The sequence below is a fragment of the Montipora capricornis genome, chromosome 2 (genome assembly GCF_036669925.1).
Source record: "Montipora capricornis isolate CH-2021 chromosome 2, ASM3666992v2, whole genome shotgun sequence".
Classification (NCBI taxonomy): domain Eukaryota; kingdom Metazoa; phylum Cnidaria; class Anthozoa; order Scleractinia; family Acroporidae; genus Montipora; species Montipora capricornis.
The window spans coordinates 61,135,331-61,155,370 of NC_090884.1; the positions used below are offsets into that span (position 1 = coordinate 61,135,331).

Genomic DNA, 20,040 nt, shown 5'->3' on the forward strand with positions numbered 1-20,040 from the left:
GACTGCGAAACAGTCGTTTTCTTCCATTTTCGGAAGACGTGAAGCGCCGTAAGCGTGATCTTCGCGTGTGAAGCGCGGCTCCCCATTCTCCCTCGCCGTTTCTACACCCGCTCCAGACCTTTCGTTTGAATATTTATCGTGTTGCTTGTGTTCGCAAAAAATACGACTGTTTTACAGTCTAAAAGTGATTAAATTAAATAAATAAATACTTGCTGTGTGAGAAACTTAGCACCGAAAATTCTATGTTAACGCTCAAAGATGCGAACTAAGCAAGGAACAGATTTTGTTAGCCTGCTTTATACAAAACAAATATTGATAAAAAAAAGTAAATAAATATTGATACACAGTTTTTAGGAAGAGCAGAAGCAAGTTTACAGGGAGTGTCGATCTAGAATGAAATATAATTTTTGCCATCGGCAACAGCATTTGCGACGTGAAAACAACATAAATTTTGAACCGCGAATATACAGAATTACCATTGGCGAAAAACATTTTGGGAGATTTTTGCTATGTTCAATTTTTCCATCGTACTTTTTTGGCTGCACAAGTAAATCTCAAAATCGAAAGTGTCGTCAAATTCAGCAGGCGCTGTGATTAAGTTAAGTTACCTTGCGCATTTACTGGCGAAACAAAGGATACATCTATCAAAATGATGGCAAGATACCGGATTTTTGTTTTCGTTAGTTTGGTTTTTTTATCTTCAAGTGTTATAAAGTTTGACAAGAAATGTGCGAATTCAGCATGAAGATCACAATCTCCTAACTCTTGAGGTTGACCACTGTTTCTGCAAAGTCAAAAATTTACTCTCCTAAATGAGGCTATTTATCACCAAGTAATTCCATCGTTTCGGGAATAACAGCTGCTTTATTATTCATCAGCGTTACAAATTCTTGCCGATTTTGGAGCTCAGTTTGTTTAAACTCAAGCACGCTTTCAACAGACCTGTTTATGTTTGTGAGTTATGCACGCGCTGCGGGCCTATTGTCACCACGGACACTCTTAGTGCAACAGATTTTTTATGTCGGCCCGATTTTTTTCAAAGCCACCGCCAAAAACCGGGTCAACAAGTCGCACCGTGTAAACCAGCCCCTTTACGCTCTTACACTCATACAACCCGGTGACATAGTGTGTAGAGCACTTACCGTGCACTACCACAAAAATACTTGGTATTCCAGAATCTTTCCTTTAAGTATCCTGTATCCACTTAATTTTACCCCCAAATATCCTGTATCCCTATAATTGTTTTCCCAAATATCCCATATCCCAAAAACCCCTAATAGGGCCTCCCAGATCAAAATTTGAATTGTTTTCAACATTCTTGAAGGTCATTATTAAATTTACGGATGATGTCAAGTGTATAACACTTGTGTACATGTAGCATGTCAAAATATCGAAATATTTTGATAAATATAATCAAACATGAACTGACTTGGTAGCAATTTCAGAAAATTCAGCTCTTTTGAGAGCAACCCATTTCAATGCTACAATGTCATTTTCAAATTTTCACTCAATAGTAGCTCGGGAAAGTGAGATAACAATACTGCATAAAACTGGTCTACTGCATGGGGGGATCGTGATATATTTTAAAATTTGTCACTCAAAGAAGCTCTTAAAATGGGATTGAGGTTAAACCAGAAAAAGGCCTTTTATAAATTAGGGCAGTCATCTTAATCCTTTAAGATTAAAGGAGGTGTAAATACAAATGCAAAAAATGTTGGAAATTTTGTTTTTACCCAAAGCACACAATACTGAATCCTCGTAAAACTAATTTTTTTGGTGCAAGAAATACTGGAACATTTTCTTCAACCCACTGAACCCTGAGAGTGACACTCAATAGATTTTACTCTGTTTAATGCCAGACTATTAATTTTTACTTGTCAAAGGGAGACATCCTAGGGCATTCAAGGTTTGAATGGGTTAAACTCAGTCAAAAACTATGCCCCCATTAAATACTTATTCTAAACACCCTTGAACTGTTTACTGAGGCATATTTGACTCTTGGCTATTACCAAGACCGAGAGTTTTCCACATGAAAAATACACGTTAATTAAATGTAAACTACTAATTACGTACAGTGCTTTTATCTACATTCACTTGATTGACATTGTCATAAATTCCTTTAACTCTAAGATTCTTTGCATCAAATGGAGCCTTCATGTGTAACTGTGCAGGAAACACTTGTCCCATTGACTCATGCTGTACTGTCCTGACTTCAAGAATTCTGTGGTGACTGGCTTACCACTGGCTATTACCAAGACCGAGGGTTTTCCACATGAAAAATACACATTAATTAAATGTAAACTACTAATTACGTACAGTGCTTTTATCTACATTCACTTGATTGACATTGTCATAAATTCCTTTAACTCTAAGATTCTTTGCATCAAATGGAGCTTTCATGTGTAACTGTGCAGGAAACACTTGTCCCATTGACTCAATGCTGTACTGTCCTGACTTCAAGAATTCTGTGGTGACTGGCTTACCACTGGGATCCGCAATATATCCATACGCCAAACTCTTTTCTAAAACAAAGCTGTATTCTCCTCGCCGTACAAAGCCAACAACTTGATCATCTCGCCAAATTGCTTCTAAGCCAAGAAGAGCTTTGTGACTGAAAAAAGAGTTTCATAAGTCAGTAATTTACCGCAACATGTTCCTAGGATAACTATGACCAAAAAAATTCAAGCAAAATCGAGTAAAAACTGCATGTCAAGTTGTAGACAAACATTACAGGAAAACAGGATGAACACTTCTGGACACCATCATCGCATTTTTTGCATGGGATTGCATGAAAATAATTTATGTGGTCACATGTGAAGTGAATGAATGAAATGTAAACTAAGAAATTAGCTGAGTCAATGCTTTTTTTTAATTCAGTGCATTCCCCTAATTAATGGCGTGGTGAGGAACCTACTTTGTTTGTTTTTCCCCCTTTTTTGAAAAGATGTTGGTACTCACTTATCAATTGTGAAGCACACCAATCTCTTCTTAAGGCCATCAGCCTTCTGTTTCTCAAGTGCTTCTCGTCCAAGGAATGGAGTATCCATCTTGAGCTTACAAGTGAAACCTAACCCAGCCTCCAAAGGAGTGTCATCATGTCTCAAATCCTGATGCCAATGTTTATACCCCTTCTCAGCACTCAGTGAATCCAAGGCTCTGTAGCCACCATTCACAATATCAAACCTTTTGCCAGCTTCCATAACTGCCTCATAAACAGGAACACATGAGTCATTGGGGATATGCAATTCCCAACCAAGTTCACCAACAAATGTAATTCGAAGTGCCCTGCAGTCATGACCAGCGACATTGATGACCTTGTGTGTGGAAAATGGGAAGGCCTCATTACTGAGGTCTGCCGGCGTTAGACACTGGAGTAATTCACGACTAAAACAAAAAATTCAATTATATTCTTAGACAATGACACCAGACACTACAAAATATTAATAGTCTATTTTATTATATCAACACCAATGAAATACCAAGTGAGCTTTCGCGCGAAAACATGTTAATGTTCACACGTGAAAAGATCACTGTTGCTATGGTTACATATAAAAATGCGCCTTTCGATGCCTATCGATGCCTTTTGTGAAATAATATAATAATAATATAATAATAATAATATATATAAATTTATATAGCGCTTAAACTATAGAATATTCTAAAGCGCTTTATAATGAAAAAAGACATAAATAATAAATACTATGTACAAAATATATAAATATAATGCTTACGAACTAAAGTAAACTGATTCATAAGATGTGGATATAAAAACATCAAAAAATATGTACATATAGATACAAAATTATAAATATATAAAATATATAAAATAAATCTAAATCATGATTAGTATTTCATTGGTGTTTATATAATAAATAGAATTATATTACATAGCTGCTTGGAGAGGTAAAATTTCCGTATCTCTGCGCGGCCAAGTAATATCCTCTATATAATAACTTGTTTCTCAACTTTACAACTGTTACAGTACACAGATCTACTGTACTTATTGAATTAAGTTTTCGAAAAAATTAAAATAACGAGATGAATAATTAATAACTATTCACCGAAGTGGAGGTGGCTAGCGTTGGATATTTACCTCACTGCTTCGCGGCTCGGTAAATATCCACAGCTAGTCACCGACACTGAGGTGAATAGTTGTTTTAGTATATACTAAAACAGTGATATCATATACAGCACAAAAAATTAATTTGGATGTTTTCTTCACTTGTCACGGATGCAAATCTGGACGCCTTTTTTTCCCCGAGTTGCTTGGAGGTAAATAGCACAGGATATTCAGAGTTTGACGAGCCAATCAGCGCTCGTGTTCAACGCTATCCACTGTTTTAGTATATACTAATATTACTCATCTAATTTTTACATTATTACTCATTAATTGTTTTGCCTTAGTTTCAGTTCATGGTAAGCCATGGATCCCAATTTTTATTAAGGTTGTTTGGCCCCAGTTGTTCAAAGGGTGCCAGGATAGCACTATCCACTGGATAAATCACTATCACTCACTAACCGGATAACTAATTTGGTTTTGCTAGTGTTTATTTGCTGTATAGTGCTTTATCCACGTTTTGAACAACCAAGGCCTGAGGGATGCAAGGGCTGCAGAACCCCAGGTGTGATTTGTGTAGCTCTACAAAAAGAAACACTGACAAACATTTTTCAGATTGCTCCAGTTCACATCGCAAACTCCATTCCCATAAGTCAACTTTATTTTCATTTTTTTAATTTACAGAAACTTTCCAAAACAACCAGAGATTTTTAAACTTTACAAACATGTGTTGACAGGCTTCTGTCATCCCTTAATTTAGTTTTTAAACTAACCTTTTTGGTCCCTGTATACTCAACAATCCCATCTCCTCTGAGAGATCTTCAAGTTTGACATCATATTGTTTGTCGTGAGTAATATTCAGTAGGTGACACCAGCTATGTTGACCAATGCCACCGCCAATGGCAAGATAAAATCCATCCCCTATCAATAATGTTACAGATTTAAATTATGTTACTCTTTGACAACCTTAAGTAATACTGTGTGAACTTTGCAGATACATTGGGTTTCGGGACCCCTCTTTAAATTCAATGGTTTCTCAGGTCTGTGCGTGCAGATCTTACAAAACATTTTTGCAACAGTGTTGCATAATTTCCATCAATTACCGTAATTTTCATTTTTAAGACGTTTATTGACACTTTCTGGTTGATTTATTTACTGTTGCTAACACAAGTCAAACATCTTCATTGCTGTGCTCTTTCACTGAAAGGAATGCTACAATGACATGAAAAACTTCAGAAACTGTAGACAAAATAAGATAAACTTGAAAAGTCAACTTTGATATTTGTGTGCCTTGTATAAAACCCTTAAATGTTGTCTACTAACTAAGACAATAAAGAACTCTTTTTTTTCTGAAATTAAAATCACTGATGACACTGTACCTTCAAACTTTGGTTTTATGACACTTGAACTATCTCCATTTTCCAACACACTGACGGTGATATCTGCCTCCACACCACCACATTTATTTAACATGCATGTGTAAGTAGTTGCTCCTAAAAAAATCCAAGTTTACATAACAAGGGCTTGTAATTGCAAAGCAGACTTGGTAAATAAATTTCCCAATTTTTGTGTATTAAATATAAAAACATGTATCAAAAAACGACGTATAAGTTTCAGCAGCAGCTGGCTCCTTGCAAAACCTCTGAGAAGGATTTATCAAAGACACCCCCCAAAAAACTAAAAATATCTCAGTCTGTATCCAAATCATGTGCCAAGAAGGATTATATGGTACGAATAATAATAATTTTATTCATTCATGTAAAATTTGGTTTGGTTTAGATTTTTCGAAACCAGTTCTTTCCAGGTAAATCACAATAACATTGCATAACCCAGGAAAGGAATATATCAAAACAATACATGGTTTGTAGCAAGTGTATACCCAAAAAAGAAAGGTACAATTATACTAGGAATGAATATCATTATAATTATGTACCTGATGGTTTCCTCATGTTATTAGTAAATATCCAATCCACTGCCTTTTGGGCATCAGGTCCTGTCAGGTAATACTTGGCAAAGTATGACATGTTAAAGACTGCCACCCTCTCACGACAACCCAGGCATTCTTTACCAATCTATAAACAACACCAACATGGTTACTTCTCAATGAAGATTTGATCAAATTATCTGAAAAATGATGATTAATGAATATATACATGTACTTAATAACCCTTTCCTGCCCACAAGTGCCAACAAAATATTACAGATTTCACTTTGAGTGTTTAACGCCAGACAATTTTATTCCTCAATGGGAGGCCCCTCGGGGCATGAGAGGGTTAAAGTGGAGATTGCAATAACTTTCAAAAAAGCTTGCAAGATTAAAAGGTGCAGGGGCACCTTTCAACTGAAAATGGAGACAAACTGGATAGTGGTGGTAGCTGTATGCTACAGTAGCTTCGCCAATTCTATTCCTACTATTACATGTACAGTACCACCTCAAAATGATTTCTCTTCGCTAATTTAATTTTTACAACAAACAATGTTTTAAAATAATGGTTTTTAAAGCTTTTCTATAAATAATATTGTCAATCTACACAAGCTACGAAAAGTTGAATTGAGCGACAGTAAAGGATCTGTCCTCACAGCAGAGTTGGTGACAATATTAAATTATTATTAAGGTTTTGTTCCTAGCTACATAGGATGATGACAATGCAAAGCAGTTCGTGACACCGGAGAGGGGAAAAAAACTAGAAGTGCATCTCATCAGTGGGACTACTGGATTGGCTGCACAAGAAACATCAAGAAGGAAACCACAATTTTTGTTTGATAGCCCACAGGGATTTCTAATGTACATGACAGCTGCTATTAAAAACATCTCCACTCAAGTGCACTCTGAATCTAGAATTTATAACAAAGCATCTGTATACATACTAGGTAGGACATAATCATCGTAGCAAGACAAAGTATTAAAACTGATTACAATAATGACTGACTGGATGAGGCATCAAGGTAGGTGGTTATTTTTGGTGATAGCTGGCTATTTTTGACGCCACTGCTACCGTCACATGGGAAAATCAAGGTCCAACATTTAACCTCTTTTTTTCCAAGAAGCCATTTAATTTCCATAATTCCCTTCTTCGGATAATCCAATTTAGTGGCAATTGGCTCTTTGTATAAAATGTTCCAACCATTTTCATGATATGGGTGTGTGGATTGAAAGAACTTAAAGGGTAAGTCACGCATTACTTACAATATCATGATGCGGTGGAAAGTCAAATGTGTATTCCTGGCCAAGCAGTTCATTGTACTTATAGCCCTTGTTTTCAGCGACTCCATATGCTCCATAGAAATCATACTCCTTAAGCTTTAAAAATCAAGCAAACAACCCAGTTAATGAATTTGATTAATTCATCATCTCTACACACCTTTGCCACCAGGTCGAAATTAGCCAATCAGATTTTTCATCACCTCTACACATCTCCATCACAGTTGAACATTACTTTCTGAAGCACCGGTGGCTCAGTTGGTTGAGCATCGGGCTGTCACGTGGGAGGGCAAGAGTTCGACTCCAGCCGGACCAACACTCAGGGTCTTAAAATAACTGAGGAGAAAGTGCTGCCTTAAAGTTTGTAATTATACCCGAGAATGGTTAGACTTTCAAGTCTTCTCAGATAAGGACTGTAGACTGGAGGTCCCGTCTCATAGCCCTCGTTGGAAATCAAATAGTATGGAACGTCGACGTCAAAGAACCCACTCACTTCTCAAAAAGAGTAAGGGACATTGTCCCGGGTGTTGTGGTGTGACCTAATCTGGTCGGGGGCATCTTTCACTTCCTAAATAAATTATAACTGCATATATAATAAGCAGTTTGGTCTGAAAAGTCCTGAAAAGCCCTGAGGGGAAGAGATTAATAACTTCACTTCACTTCACTTCACTCTCATTCAGCAGCTCAATTTCCATGTTGTTCCACAAAATAATGGTAATGCCACGCAATTAATCAGATACAGTGTACATGTAGCTTTGATGCTTTGTACATGTGACATATATATTTCATAGCCATTTTGATGAATGCTTCGTTGACACGTTGTTAGTTTAAATAGCAAAGTGAACTGAAAGAATTGAAATTCTGATTTTTTTATAGGCAAGGTTCTTTACTTTTTAAATATAAAACAATAATAGATAAGCAACAAATTTAATCTTTGCTTATATGCTAATGGCAGGCACACAAGTCCCTGTGGATTGTCCCAATGGATTCCGTGTATAATGCATGTCTCACTTTTCATAGCTTTTTTAACAGAAAAAAGTGCATATTTTACATGTACAAGGGTAACGTTTGGGGTGTTATTTCATCTACTAACCTCAGGAACTGCATTAGGAACAAACCAGCCTGGCCGCTCCCAGCCATGTCTCTCTTGATATACACATCCTTGGTCGAGCAAAACCTGACAATCCAAGTACGTTTTTAGATGGTAAACAGGCCACTTTAAAAACAAGTTCCAAGAAATGTTTTGCAAAACTTTACTCGCATAGCAGTGTCATACACTTTATTCTGAAATTTTGAAATGATTGCCATTTTAATATTTTTTTTGTTTTTGTTCAAGGTCAGTCGTCCTACTCAATGAAATTAACATCCTTTGAAATTAGGCTAAGAATGAGGCAACAAAGGCTGATAGAACAAAAAGGAATATTAAATTGACCACCATTTTGGAATCAGGTTATTACATTGTATGCTGCACAGTCAGGAACCAAACATCTTACTACATACATGTATTATGTCCTAGAGCATTTGAGGTGTGAAAGGGTTAAAAGGTACAAAAAGGCAGAAATCAGTACCTTATGAAAAGGATCACGTCGCATGTTCCTACCAGCCAGAGGTTCATCATGAGGGAAAACCATGGAATAGTTCTTTGCATAAGATTCATGACTTCTTTCTCTCAGCCACTTTTGGTCACCAACAACAGATGAATGGAATCGTCTACAAAAATCCAAAATAATGCAAAGGAATTATTAGTTATTTACATGCTTGAAAAAACTGTGCCAGTCAAATTTGCTGCAATATCACTAGGTACCGGTACTTTCATTGTTTTGGACCAGGAGACCATGCATGTTACTGCACCCTTTCTAAAGGAACAGGGGAAGGCTTACAGTGTAATATGTACCTCCATACACAAATTCTCAGTTTTTAGCCTGTAGTCACTCACATTGTAATTTAATGTTATAACTCACGAAAAACCACATAGAACAAATAATTATGTGGGTCAAGTTGGGCACAGAATATGCCGGCAAGGCTCGGATGAAACCACCGACTGGAGGGACCGGATGAGGGGCCTCGGCACATGTCGCCACACCGAGGGGGTGCCTTATGCCAAGTTAAGCCAGTCCAGCAGTAGAACAACATGCCCCCTCCCTGACAGGGCTTCAGCACAGGGCTGGAGGGGTGCCACAGGTAGCAATTCCCCGCCCCTAATTTATTGCACACCTTATGGATTAACCTTCAAGTTGTAAGACTCTTATAGCAAGAGATACAATCAAAGACCAGAGTGAGAAAAAACATGCAGTATATGGGAGAGGGAGGGGGAGGGATAAACTGATAATAGGAATTACGAATTACTCCATGCGACAAGGGCAGAAATGAAATGCCTTCAGATTACAAAACAAGTGGTTCCAAAGAGGCCACCACGTGGTAGGAGCGGAGCACGGAGACTGAGGGCTCAAAGGTCATCTCTCCTAAACATTAACTTTAATTTTATACTAATTTTAGAATATCATTTAAAACTCTAGACTAATTAAGTAGACAACTTTAGACTAGCTTTCGTTACTCCCCTCAATCATGAACAATACACCCCTTAATAAATTTTTAATAATGCTAGCATAATGTGTGGTTTACTCATGTTATTCCCATTCAGTACAAAATTCCCGCGAATTTCGATCCTTCGATAACCAGGTTATGAAATAGTTTCATCGTTATCCGTGTAGTTACGAGTTTGTAAATGTTAGCAAAGTCGATAATTTCAGTGCCATAATTTTGTCCTGACGTATTTGTAGCCGTCGACGGCAATGAGAGACAGCGAAGGTTTCATTTGGAAGTTTAGTCACCAGATTGAACTTGAAAGTATGTTTCACACATGAAAGTGAGACCAGTTGAAAAATCCTAAGGAATAAAAAATGTACTGTCATTTACAAACTACAGAAACAAAGCGTATAACTTTATTGAAGTGTTCTTGCTAAAAGACAAAAATTTAAGCGACATTTGATAAACAGGTGTTGAAAAAAACATGTTGCGTGACGGCTTATGATTCCCGCTGATAAGCGAAGTCAGTTCACAGCAACACACACGAAAAATAATGTAAACAGTATGGTTCACAAATTATACTACTGTGGATAAAAATTACACCCGCAACATAAAAAAATATCATAGAGATTAGCACTGAGGTATTTTCCCGAGTTTCACTGTGACAGCAAAAATAACTCTGCAATAAATAGTTTCCTGTGTGTGCAACGTAATTTGATATGTTGTTTTGACTACGCATAAATTTAAACTTCGACTGGGTTACAAAACGTATACTATAGACTTAAAATAGCGCCAACTCTCAGTTCTTTTTTTTTTATTTTTGAATGAATTTACTTCTTTTAATTGAACAGAGAAAAGGTCAGCCAGTTGCCAGGACATTAAAGGGTTAAATAAGCTCAGATGTTAGTTTGAACATTTCAAAGCATCTGTGAATACATCTAGAATTTCCACAGTCGTTTTTGGGAGAATGAAATTTTTATTACAGCTCTTATTACAGTCTCCTTTTTTCCAAGGGGTATGGGGGACCAAGTGGAAAAATCATGGAAATTCCAGGGGGTGGGGGGAGTAACGTGAAGCCCTCTGGAATGGAAAATCCAGTGGGGTGGGGGGTCAAACTGGAAAAAACCCTCCGTGGGGGGGGGGGGGGGTATGGATATTTTCTGGAACCACACAATATGAGGCAGTATGGATATACTGTAATCACTACCCTGTTGGTTAGCTCTGCTTCTCAATGTTCTTAAAAGGATAAAATTAACAGCTAATTAAAACTTGAATTGAACTTGAAAAATGAAAACTTGTTGAAACTCAATTATTCTACTTACCTAATATCATACCCATACATGTCTAGCTGCGGGTGTCCATCTACAACCCAATGTGCCAACTCTTGACCACACCCCCCAGCCAGCATAATGCCTGCTGAATTAAAGCCACATCCATGGTAAAATCCACGCAGCTCAGGAGCTTCACCCATGAGTGGTTTATGATCAGCTGTAAAGGATTCAGGGCCACAAACGGTTGATTTTACACCCGTCTCTGCTATTACAGGAACTCTATTACAAGCTCCCTCAATATGAGCACCGAAGACATCCCAATCCAAATCAAAGAGTGAAAATGCAAACTTGTTGCTGACCTGAAAACAACAAAAGTAAACAATTGTTGATACTGATGTGAACAAGTGTAAGTAGGTCATTTGCATGATAGTACATGGGCTGTGATTGGCTAACTTAGAAGGCCATATTTTATAGTACCGCCTGCTGCATGGCCCACTAAAACATTCTCTTGCAAGTTTTTTATGTCGTAACTTCTGTTACATAAACTTGTAAAACTATGTGAATCTTGCAAGCAACTATTTCAAACAGCCAAGAATATTTTGACAAGGCAATCTTTGTATCAGTTGAACCTTCCACTTGACTTCAACTAGTTTCCTATCCCATGTGGCTGATTACCACAGAGATATGCATGTCACGGTAATAAACATCTTGCTAACCTCATTTTCTTGGTCTGTACTGTAAAATTACAGATCCTTGTTTTCCCCCATTGATTTAAGACAATGTGCTTCCCTCTTGGGCGATACAAAAATCAACGGGGGAAAAACTCCATCTATAATTTACAGTACAAACCTCAAACTCCGTTTATAGGACACAGTAAGAGGTATTTACAACCAAATCTAGAATTCTTTGCCAAAATCATTTGCTTTTCAGATTAATCACTTTTCCTGAAAAACAATTCAGGGAACATAAGTTTCTCGAGGTATTCTCACCTGGTGTTCCAAGTAAATTATGCCACCACACAAACGGTCTATTGCTTCCACTGAAGGAAGAGCAAAGTGCTTCCAACACGATGGCAATAGTGATTCAATAAAAATGAAAAAGCAGCCTTAACACTGCACTGAGAAACATAACTGGGTGAGCGCTCGTTTCAGGTATCATGCAGATAGTCAAAATACATGTACAGAAAGGCATAATGGCAAAAGTCATCACGCAAATAAGCTTAACCTGAAAAGGCATGACGCAAAAAGGCATAAGAAGAAAAGGCAGAACGCCAATTGACGTAACGTGAAAAGACATAACGCAAATGCAATAAAATATTACATCGCATTTTAACTTGACCTTTCGAATGATACAACACATCTTCAGAAGTGACAGCTGAACAAAATATGTAAAATGTTGAGAAAAACTAGTAACTAAATTAAGAACAATAATTCTCTTAACAAATAAATGTAATAAACACTGTACAATGTAAGCAGTGAAAACTGGCTTAGTTTTAGTTTTAGTTTTATCACTGCAGTTTGTTTATTGCATTTGCATTACACTTGTCTTTTTTGTGTTATAAATTTCTATTTGCGTAATGCCTTTTCGCATTACGCCTATTCGCGTTATGACTTTTTGCGTTATGCCATTTCAAGTTAAGCATATATCACCCTTCAGCTTTGGATCGATGCATCCAAGATTTGGAAATTAATAATTTAAAATCAATTACAGAGGATTGCATTTTGTCCTAGACATAACTCCATATATAAAACCGATTTGATCAGTAGTAGATCAATGAGTAAATCACTTGCAGTGTTATGGCTGAAAAAAGCACAGCAACGGTTGTTCAAAATTCTATTGAGAACGCTGTTGTAAGTGCTCTTAATCGTCCTCACCTTATCCCAAAAAACTGGGTTGCTCTCATAGCCTCCGACAGACAGTCCATCACCTTGCAGTTTAAGATAAACTGACGCATCATGATCCCTTACATTTGGCATGTTCTGTATTCCCTCGATTCTCTCAGTTACAATGTAAGCATGGTACATTGCGACCAGTGGAACAGAAACTCCACATAAACCACCAATGTACGGTGACCACACCCCTGCACAATTGACAACACAGTCAGTCTTGATAGTACCACTGGGTGTCTGCACAGCACAGACTCTCTTCAATCCAAAGTCATCCACTTTAGTTTCAATTCCAGTGACAGGGCAATTTTCAAACATCTGGATATTAAATTACAAAGCAAAGTGAGGCCAGATTAACAAAATGAAGAATTATTTGTTATAAATCATGCCAAGTTTTTTTAAATGAACAGTCAAGTATTTTCAAGTAAGCTGTATTATATTCCAGTGGACAATAACAAAAAGAGGGAATATACTTTTGTCCATCTGTCCCATAGTTACATACCTACCACAAGAGTTCTCAAATAGAAAAAAACAAATTTTAATTTTAATTTGTTGTGGTCAAAATGAGGGGAACACTGGAATTGTATCTAACAATAATTATTATTATCCTGCAAAATCATAGTGCTACTCTATTTTTAAACAAATCAACCTAAAGGTAGGTGAGATTGTTAACCTGAATTCCAATATTAAACAAAGGCAAAGAATCATTTTGATTTATCAATAACCTTGGGGTAAAGACAATCTGCGAGCCGGCGAGCCATGCGAGTCAGGCAAATTTCGCATTTAAGTCTAAGCACCCATTTCAAATAGCGCTGATAAACAGTTATTAAGTCTAAGCACCCATTTTAAAACGGTTAGCTTTCAATAACTGTGTGACTCGCAGTCATGGCTCGCATGGCTCGTTTCTTGGTTCGCATGGCTCGCAGCCAATTGGCACGTTTGGCTCGCTGGCTCGCACATTGGCAAAACTCATAACCTTGCCACCATTTCTTGTAGCAGCTCTTGTGAGTGTTGTCGCCCAACTAGCTGGATCAATTGTACCATCTCCAGGACTGTAAAGTGTGCCATACAAGTCATTCACATTTAACAATGGATACAGCTCCTTTGACTCTTTGGGACCCAGAACAAATGATTCAACACCATGAACCTTGCCAAGCTAAAATGGAAAATAAGTTCGTACAATCCTCTTAGGTAGCTCTTATTGAATGGATTGCCTTAATGTGATTTAAATTACAGTATTCTGAGAAGAACAATAATTATAAAATAAAAGTTGTGATGAAAAACCGACGTTTCAACACATCCGGCGTCATTTTCAAGGTAGGTTAGAAAAAAGTCAGAAATGAATACATTTAAAGTTCATACAATCCTCTAGGAAGATGTCCCTATTGTTCAGCCTAATTGAAAATTTTTGTCTTCAGCGAGTCTGATTGAATGTTTAGCAATGGTTTTAGATCCTTAATATACAACATCTCATCCAATCAGACTCGCTGAAGGCAAAAATTTTCAATCAGGCTTAACAATACGGACATCTCCCAAGAGGATTGTACGAACTTTAAATTTATTCATTTCTGACTTTTTTCTAACCTACCTTGAAAATGACACAGGATGCGTCGAAACGTCGGTTTTTCATCACAACTTTTATTTTAAAACTATTTTCCAACAAACAACTTATTAGAAACAATAATTATCATTGGATTATTCCATGAATACTTGCAAACAGGTTACATCTCTGAGGAAAAAGTATTGTATCTGTTCTCAAGATTAAAAATAATTGTACCATGAACCCTAGATGATCCTTGTTACCTTCCTTAGAAAGTTAAAGAATGCATGACTGCATTTTCGTGAAGTACTCTATCAAATACCACAAAGTTTCAGAATGATGAATAACATCAAAACTTACCAAAAGTAATTACAATCACAGTTACAAAACATACAAAAAGGTTTAAATTTGTCTTGTTGTTGTTGGTTTATCAAGATTACCAGTAAAGGAAACTAATCTTTTAAATAATAATAATAATATTTATTATTATTATTATTATTATTATTATTATTGTTCAGCTTAGTGCAATCGGGTTTAGTTCAGATCAAGTTTGGATCAAGGTCAAGTTCTTGAATGTGATTTTTCTGAATAACAAAATCGCACAACTTCACTCTCGTGAAAGTTTCTCCTCCGTGCAAACAGAAGAACTAAAACTCACTGTCATCAGCCTTTTGTACTCATCCAATCTTTCCTTGTTGTTAGCAATAAACAGACCACCATTTTCATTCCATCCAGACCACAATCCCGTCTCTTGTTCTAGAATATCTTTAGCAAGTTTCCGTGTCCATGCCAACAGTTCAACTTCCACATCACTGGGTCTTAGTCTCCAAACTAATCCAGCACTGTGCCATGTTGTGCCAGATGTTAGCTGATCACGCTCTAACAAAATTGCATTCCTGACACCAAGTTTGGTCAAGTGATACAAGGTGCTGGCACCAACTGAACCTCCACCAATAATTACCACATCAGCCTCTTTAGGTACAACATCAGGGGCTCTCTTGTCATCTGTCTGTTTTTCAAATTCAAAGTCCAACATCACCATCATCAATTTGTCATCATCATCATGAATCATGTCAGCAATCCTCTATTTACCGGACGTTACTAAACAAAGGAACGGAATATACCGGAATACGCCAGAACAAGGCAGAATGACTTTGGAATAAAACCGAATGACACCGGAATGAGACGGAATGAACAAGAATGGTACCGGAATATACCGGAACAAGAGGGAATGACACCAGAATAAGGCAGAATAAACCACAAGAACACCAGAATCAAGCTGATTAACGTGGACCAGAATGACAAGGAAACAAAACGTAATTTTTTTTAACATTTTAGACTGTGAATGACTGAGCTTTCCAATCAAGTGCATTCGTCTATGGAATAATCTGGGTAACTCATACAGAAACATAATTCCCACTCAAATTTCAGGATAACGCTACAGAATAATTTCATTACGGAACAAAACTCCTCACTAGAGCATTTTAAGATTAGTAGGACCTTTTAAGCATAATTTTTAAAATTTTAACTATAAGTAGGTTTTTTTGGGGGTTGGGGGGGGAGAGGGCCAGTATGTAAACTACTGGGTAACCGGTAATAATGTATTTCACCCTCGATAAATAAAGTGTTTGTTGTTGTTGTTGTTGTTGTTGTTGTTGTTGTTGTTGTTATATACCTGTCGAATTTGTCTTGTGATCAAAGTGTTCCAAATGTTACAAAAGGCAAACACACATGCAATTCCCTTAGGGGAATCATGTGACACAACAAAAGGTAACTGAAACAACCGAAAATCGGTCGGTGCTAACTAAAACACTAAATTTTGGCATTTTCAGGTTCAGTCTGCTATATTCCGCTTTATTTGGGTGTCATTCCGCCTCATTCCGGTGTCATTCCAGCTTGTTCCGGTATATTCTGGTACCATTCTTGTTCATTTCGTTTCATCCGGTGTTATTCCACCTCATTCTGGCATATTGCAATTTATTCCAGTATATTTCGTTCCGTTCCGTTCCATTCCATTCCTGTGTTTATTAACGCCCCTATTTACGGTATTGACTACAAACCCTTTAAACTAAGAAGTTCCTTTGGGTAAAGTTTTAAGGAGATGACAAAGTTCCCTCAAATCTAGATTAATTTTATTTAATACAGGATCCCTGCATTTCTCCCTTTCTCCCTTTATCCCTAAAGAGGCCCCATTGACGAATACAACATGAAATCGTCTGGTGTTAGACAGAGTAAAATGAACGAGTATGGGCATGCAGCGGTATTTTGCAGAACGCCTTGCCACACAGTACTGAATGGTTGGTTGGCTTTCAGTACTGGTAATGCACATGTGTGCAGTGATTACTCTAAGCCCCAATTTCTATTTAATGGTCTTTTAGTTATTGCATGTATGTACAGTTAGCATTGTTCAGCATTCTGCAAAATACCCCTGCCACATGAGTATCACTCTTAAGAGAAAAATGGTTAAGGGAGATGGTGGACATTAAGCGCAAAACTGCGCATGCCATTAATGAGGTAAACAATAATTGTTAGCAAGAGTGCTATCTTTCAAACATGTCAGTCCTTACAGAAAAGTAAGGAACCAATAGTTTCAATGTCTTCAATAACTGTTTTGTACACGTATATGCTTATTGGAATGGCAGCAGTTTTTTTTTTATTGTTCACATGAAGCAAACAATTTATTTCCCTGCTAGCAGAGGTCTCTTTTCGTTTGCATTCGTGGGGCAGACAAGCACAGGAAAAGATACCTCTGCCATGGGTCAAAACTCGCTTTGATCCAATCATCTTGGGCCACTCAGGTCCATGCTTTCCCTGATCCAGCATGTCACGGGCGCACTTGGCTGTGCCGGAAGAGCGCGCGACTTGACCATAACAGCAAAGCTGTCTCACCTTCAGGATTAGGTCGAGGTCCTCGAGACCAAGCAGTCACTAAGTAACTACCACACATGCTCAACACAGCGAGTTTCCACCCATGGCAGAAGTCTCTGTTGGCGCATTCGTCTGCCCAACAAAGGCAAGAGAAAAGAGATATTCGCTAATAGGGAAACAATTTATTTGATTGCTGACAATGTTTTAATCAAAATGGAGTTTCTTAATAAAGTTTAATTGAATGGGCCTTCTTTAACTTTGTATGTATGTGCATTCACCATTAGCCTGACAAGGGCTGAAGCGTAAGAAATAATTACCGGTACACAATATTCAATATCAGATTCCAAGGCCCATCAGTTTGGAATTCCATTCACATAGATATTTTAAAATCATCTCCATTGTCTTTGTTTAAAAAGAAAATGAAACAGCAATTTATCGAAGATTACTAGACATCTATACATCGATTTTGTAATTTTAAGATAAGAAATAAAAAATACTCTTTTGAAATGTAAGAATTTTAGTCGCTTTAATATACTGGTAGTTTACTTAACTCTATTTATCTCTATTTCTGTGTGTATCTATGTTTGTTTGTTCTTGTGTCCCTGACCTGAACATTTTAACATCTTTTCCTTTAACTGGCTGCCCAGCATTTTTAACTTTTAGGTTATTTCGGGCAGCCAGCACCCCTATTATCTGCTGTACTATTGTTATTATTATATAATTATTGAATATTTGTTATTAGTATCACCCAACTAGTGGACTAATGCAAATCCAGCAATTTGATTGGCTACGCTACTAGAGGACTACTAGTAATAGTCCTCGAGTAGAGAAAAGCGTGACGCTTTCTTTCGTTTTATTCCCATATAAATATTGCTTCAACTTGCATTTGCTAACTTTATTATTGCCTTTTCTGTCCAAAGAGTTAGGTGATACTAAAACAATTAGACCCTTCACCCTCAAGGGCCACGGGTCAATAGCCCATTGGGCTTCACCTCATGATCATGGGCTAATGACCCGTAGTCCTTGCGGGCTACGGGTCTACTTGTTAATTAGTTTATTGTAACTATGGGGTGAAATAAAGTATTGTTGTTGTTGTTGTTGTATTTAATGCTGGTTAGCGCTAACCGTGCTTCGAGCAACCCGGGCCACATGTTTTGATCCGTCTAACCCAACTAATCTAATATAATTCCATTATCACTACGATGAAGCCACGAGGAAGCTGGGCGAGTTCAATGGCAAACAAGCTGTAGCTATGTGAACAGATTCAGTGCAAAGAGTTGGGAAAATGTCAATGTCATCTCCAATCGCTACAAAGAATTTCCGCAAGTGAAAAAAAATGCAAGCTTTTATGAGCCTATTACAGTGCAACGCGTCTTACCGTGGCCACCCAACAAACTTTGACATTTGACAACTACCTGTAAATAGGTCAGCGCGACAACCCATGCAACGGTGTTCAACTTACGACCGTGCGAACTTTGCAAGGAGGCATGACTGTCAATCAAATTCGCACACCCTGGTCGGCAGATAATTTGTAAAAAACATTCCGGCGTCGCATTGTAAATGAAAACACCCACAAAGATACTGTTTATTATTGAGTTGTAACGAAATACATCACCTGCAAAGTCTTGTACGGCACTTCACCTTTCACGTCTTCATAACAAGAGCTGGATTCCTTTCGAACACATCTCATAAGAGAAGACGCTGGACAAGTGACTGAGGTCCACTTCGTGTTTCTCAAAACGTTCGATAAACGCCACATCTTCCTCCTTCTCCACGGGTCGTGAGATCACATCAACCATCGCACACATATTTCAAACAAGAATAACTGGAATCGTTTCTTGGCCGAATTATCACGTATGTCAAGTTTATCCGCCTTGATCACGCTGGACAATCAAGTTTTTCCACAGGGAGGCCAGGCCCAGGCGTTCCGCTTGCGTGACAGGAAAGGGAAAGCGCGCGCGCGAAGCGAGGAGAATGCGAGGGAGAGGGAAAGGAAGGGACTGCAGCAACGCATTGTTATTTTCATTCCCGCTCCCTAATACGCAAATTAGAGACATCTGCAAAACCTCTGGCTGTCAAATAATATCCAATCAAAATCACATATCGTTGAAAAGAAAAGAGTTCGTGACTTGGTCGATATCTGCGGAGTCAAAAGTAGCATTCGGCGACGAAAACTGTGCGAAAATTTTACATCCCAGAGACGATAATCATTTGGCGTTGTGTGGGCTGAAACCTCTCCGGAATGTCACCGGAATTTATCGGGATTTTCCCCTCATCAGCTCCTGAACAGTTAATCTGTAGCTATGCCCTAAGTGGACAATTCTGTACTAACGGAGCTCAAAAACTCTAAACAGAAAAACAACTTTCCTAAAAATGAACGCCGAGCCCTTCAACAACATCAATGTTTATATAAAAGGCAGATAAGGGAACCACAAAAGCCGTGTAAACGCCCGGGGGGATACTTTAGGAATGTCGGGGTGGGGATGTGCTGCTGGGACCCTGGAACCCTTAGCCTATACCAGAGCTAGTTTCAGCTGGATTTCGCTACCCTATACTAGAGTAAATTCCTCAAATCACTCCTATCCTAGAGTAGAGTTTTCCAGAAACTGAGGTCACTAGCACAGTCTAAAGCAAAGCAAAAACAAATCCTTATACAGTAAACACCCGCATATAAGAACAAGTGGATTAAG

At 37.8% G+C, this 20,040-nt stretch overlaps 1 protein-coding gene across 1 annotated transcript; it reads right to left on the reverse strand.

The window, feature by feature from the left end:
* Nucleotides 1-1,834: 1,834 nt before the first annotated feature.
* On the reverse strand, nt 1,835-19,215 carry LOC138029903 (sarcosine dehydrogenase, mitochondrial-like). The gene is made up of 13 exons (XM_068877754.1): nt 18,966-19,215; nt 15,141-15,491; nt 13,919-14,098; nt 12,931-13,260; nt 11,108-11,415; nt 8,828-8,969; nt 8,353-8,436; nt 7,245-7,358; nt 5,991-6,129; nt 5,437-5,550; nt 4,831-4,978; nt 2,959-3,384; nt 1,835-2,611 (listed from the first exon to the last, which is right to left on the reverse strand). The coding sequence occupies exons 1-13, from the start codon at nt 19,107-19,109 to the stop codon at nt 2,305-2,307; spliced, it is 2,787 nt and encodes a 928-aa protein (XP_068733855.1). The 5' UTR covers nt 19,110-19,215; the 3' UTR covers nt 1,835-2,304.
* Between the last annotated feature and the right edge of the window lie 825 nt (nt 19,216-20,040).

Bases quoted from the DNA above. Each gene is read 5' to 3' on its own strand.
- LOC138029903 (XM_068877754.1), bottom strand. From the start codon at position 19,109: ATGTGGCGTTTATCGAACGTTTTGAGAAACACGAAGTGGACCTCAGTC. The intron at 8,437-8,827 runs GTACTGATTTCT...TTGGATTGTCAG, and splicing joins GACGTGATCCTTTTCATAAG to GTTTTGCTCGACCAAGGATG. The intron at 4,979-5,436 runs GTACAGTGTCAT...CATTATTGATAG, and splicing joins CATAAAACCAAAGTTTGAAG to GGGATGGATTTTATCTTGCC.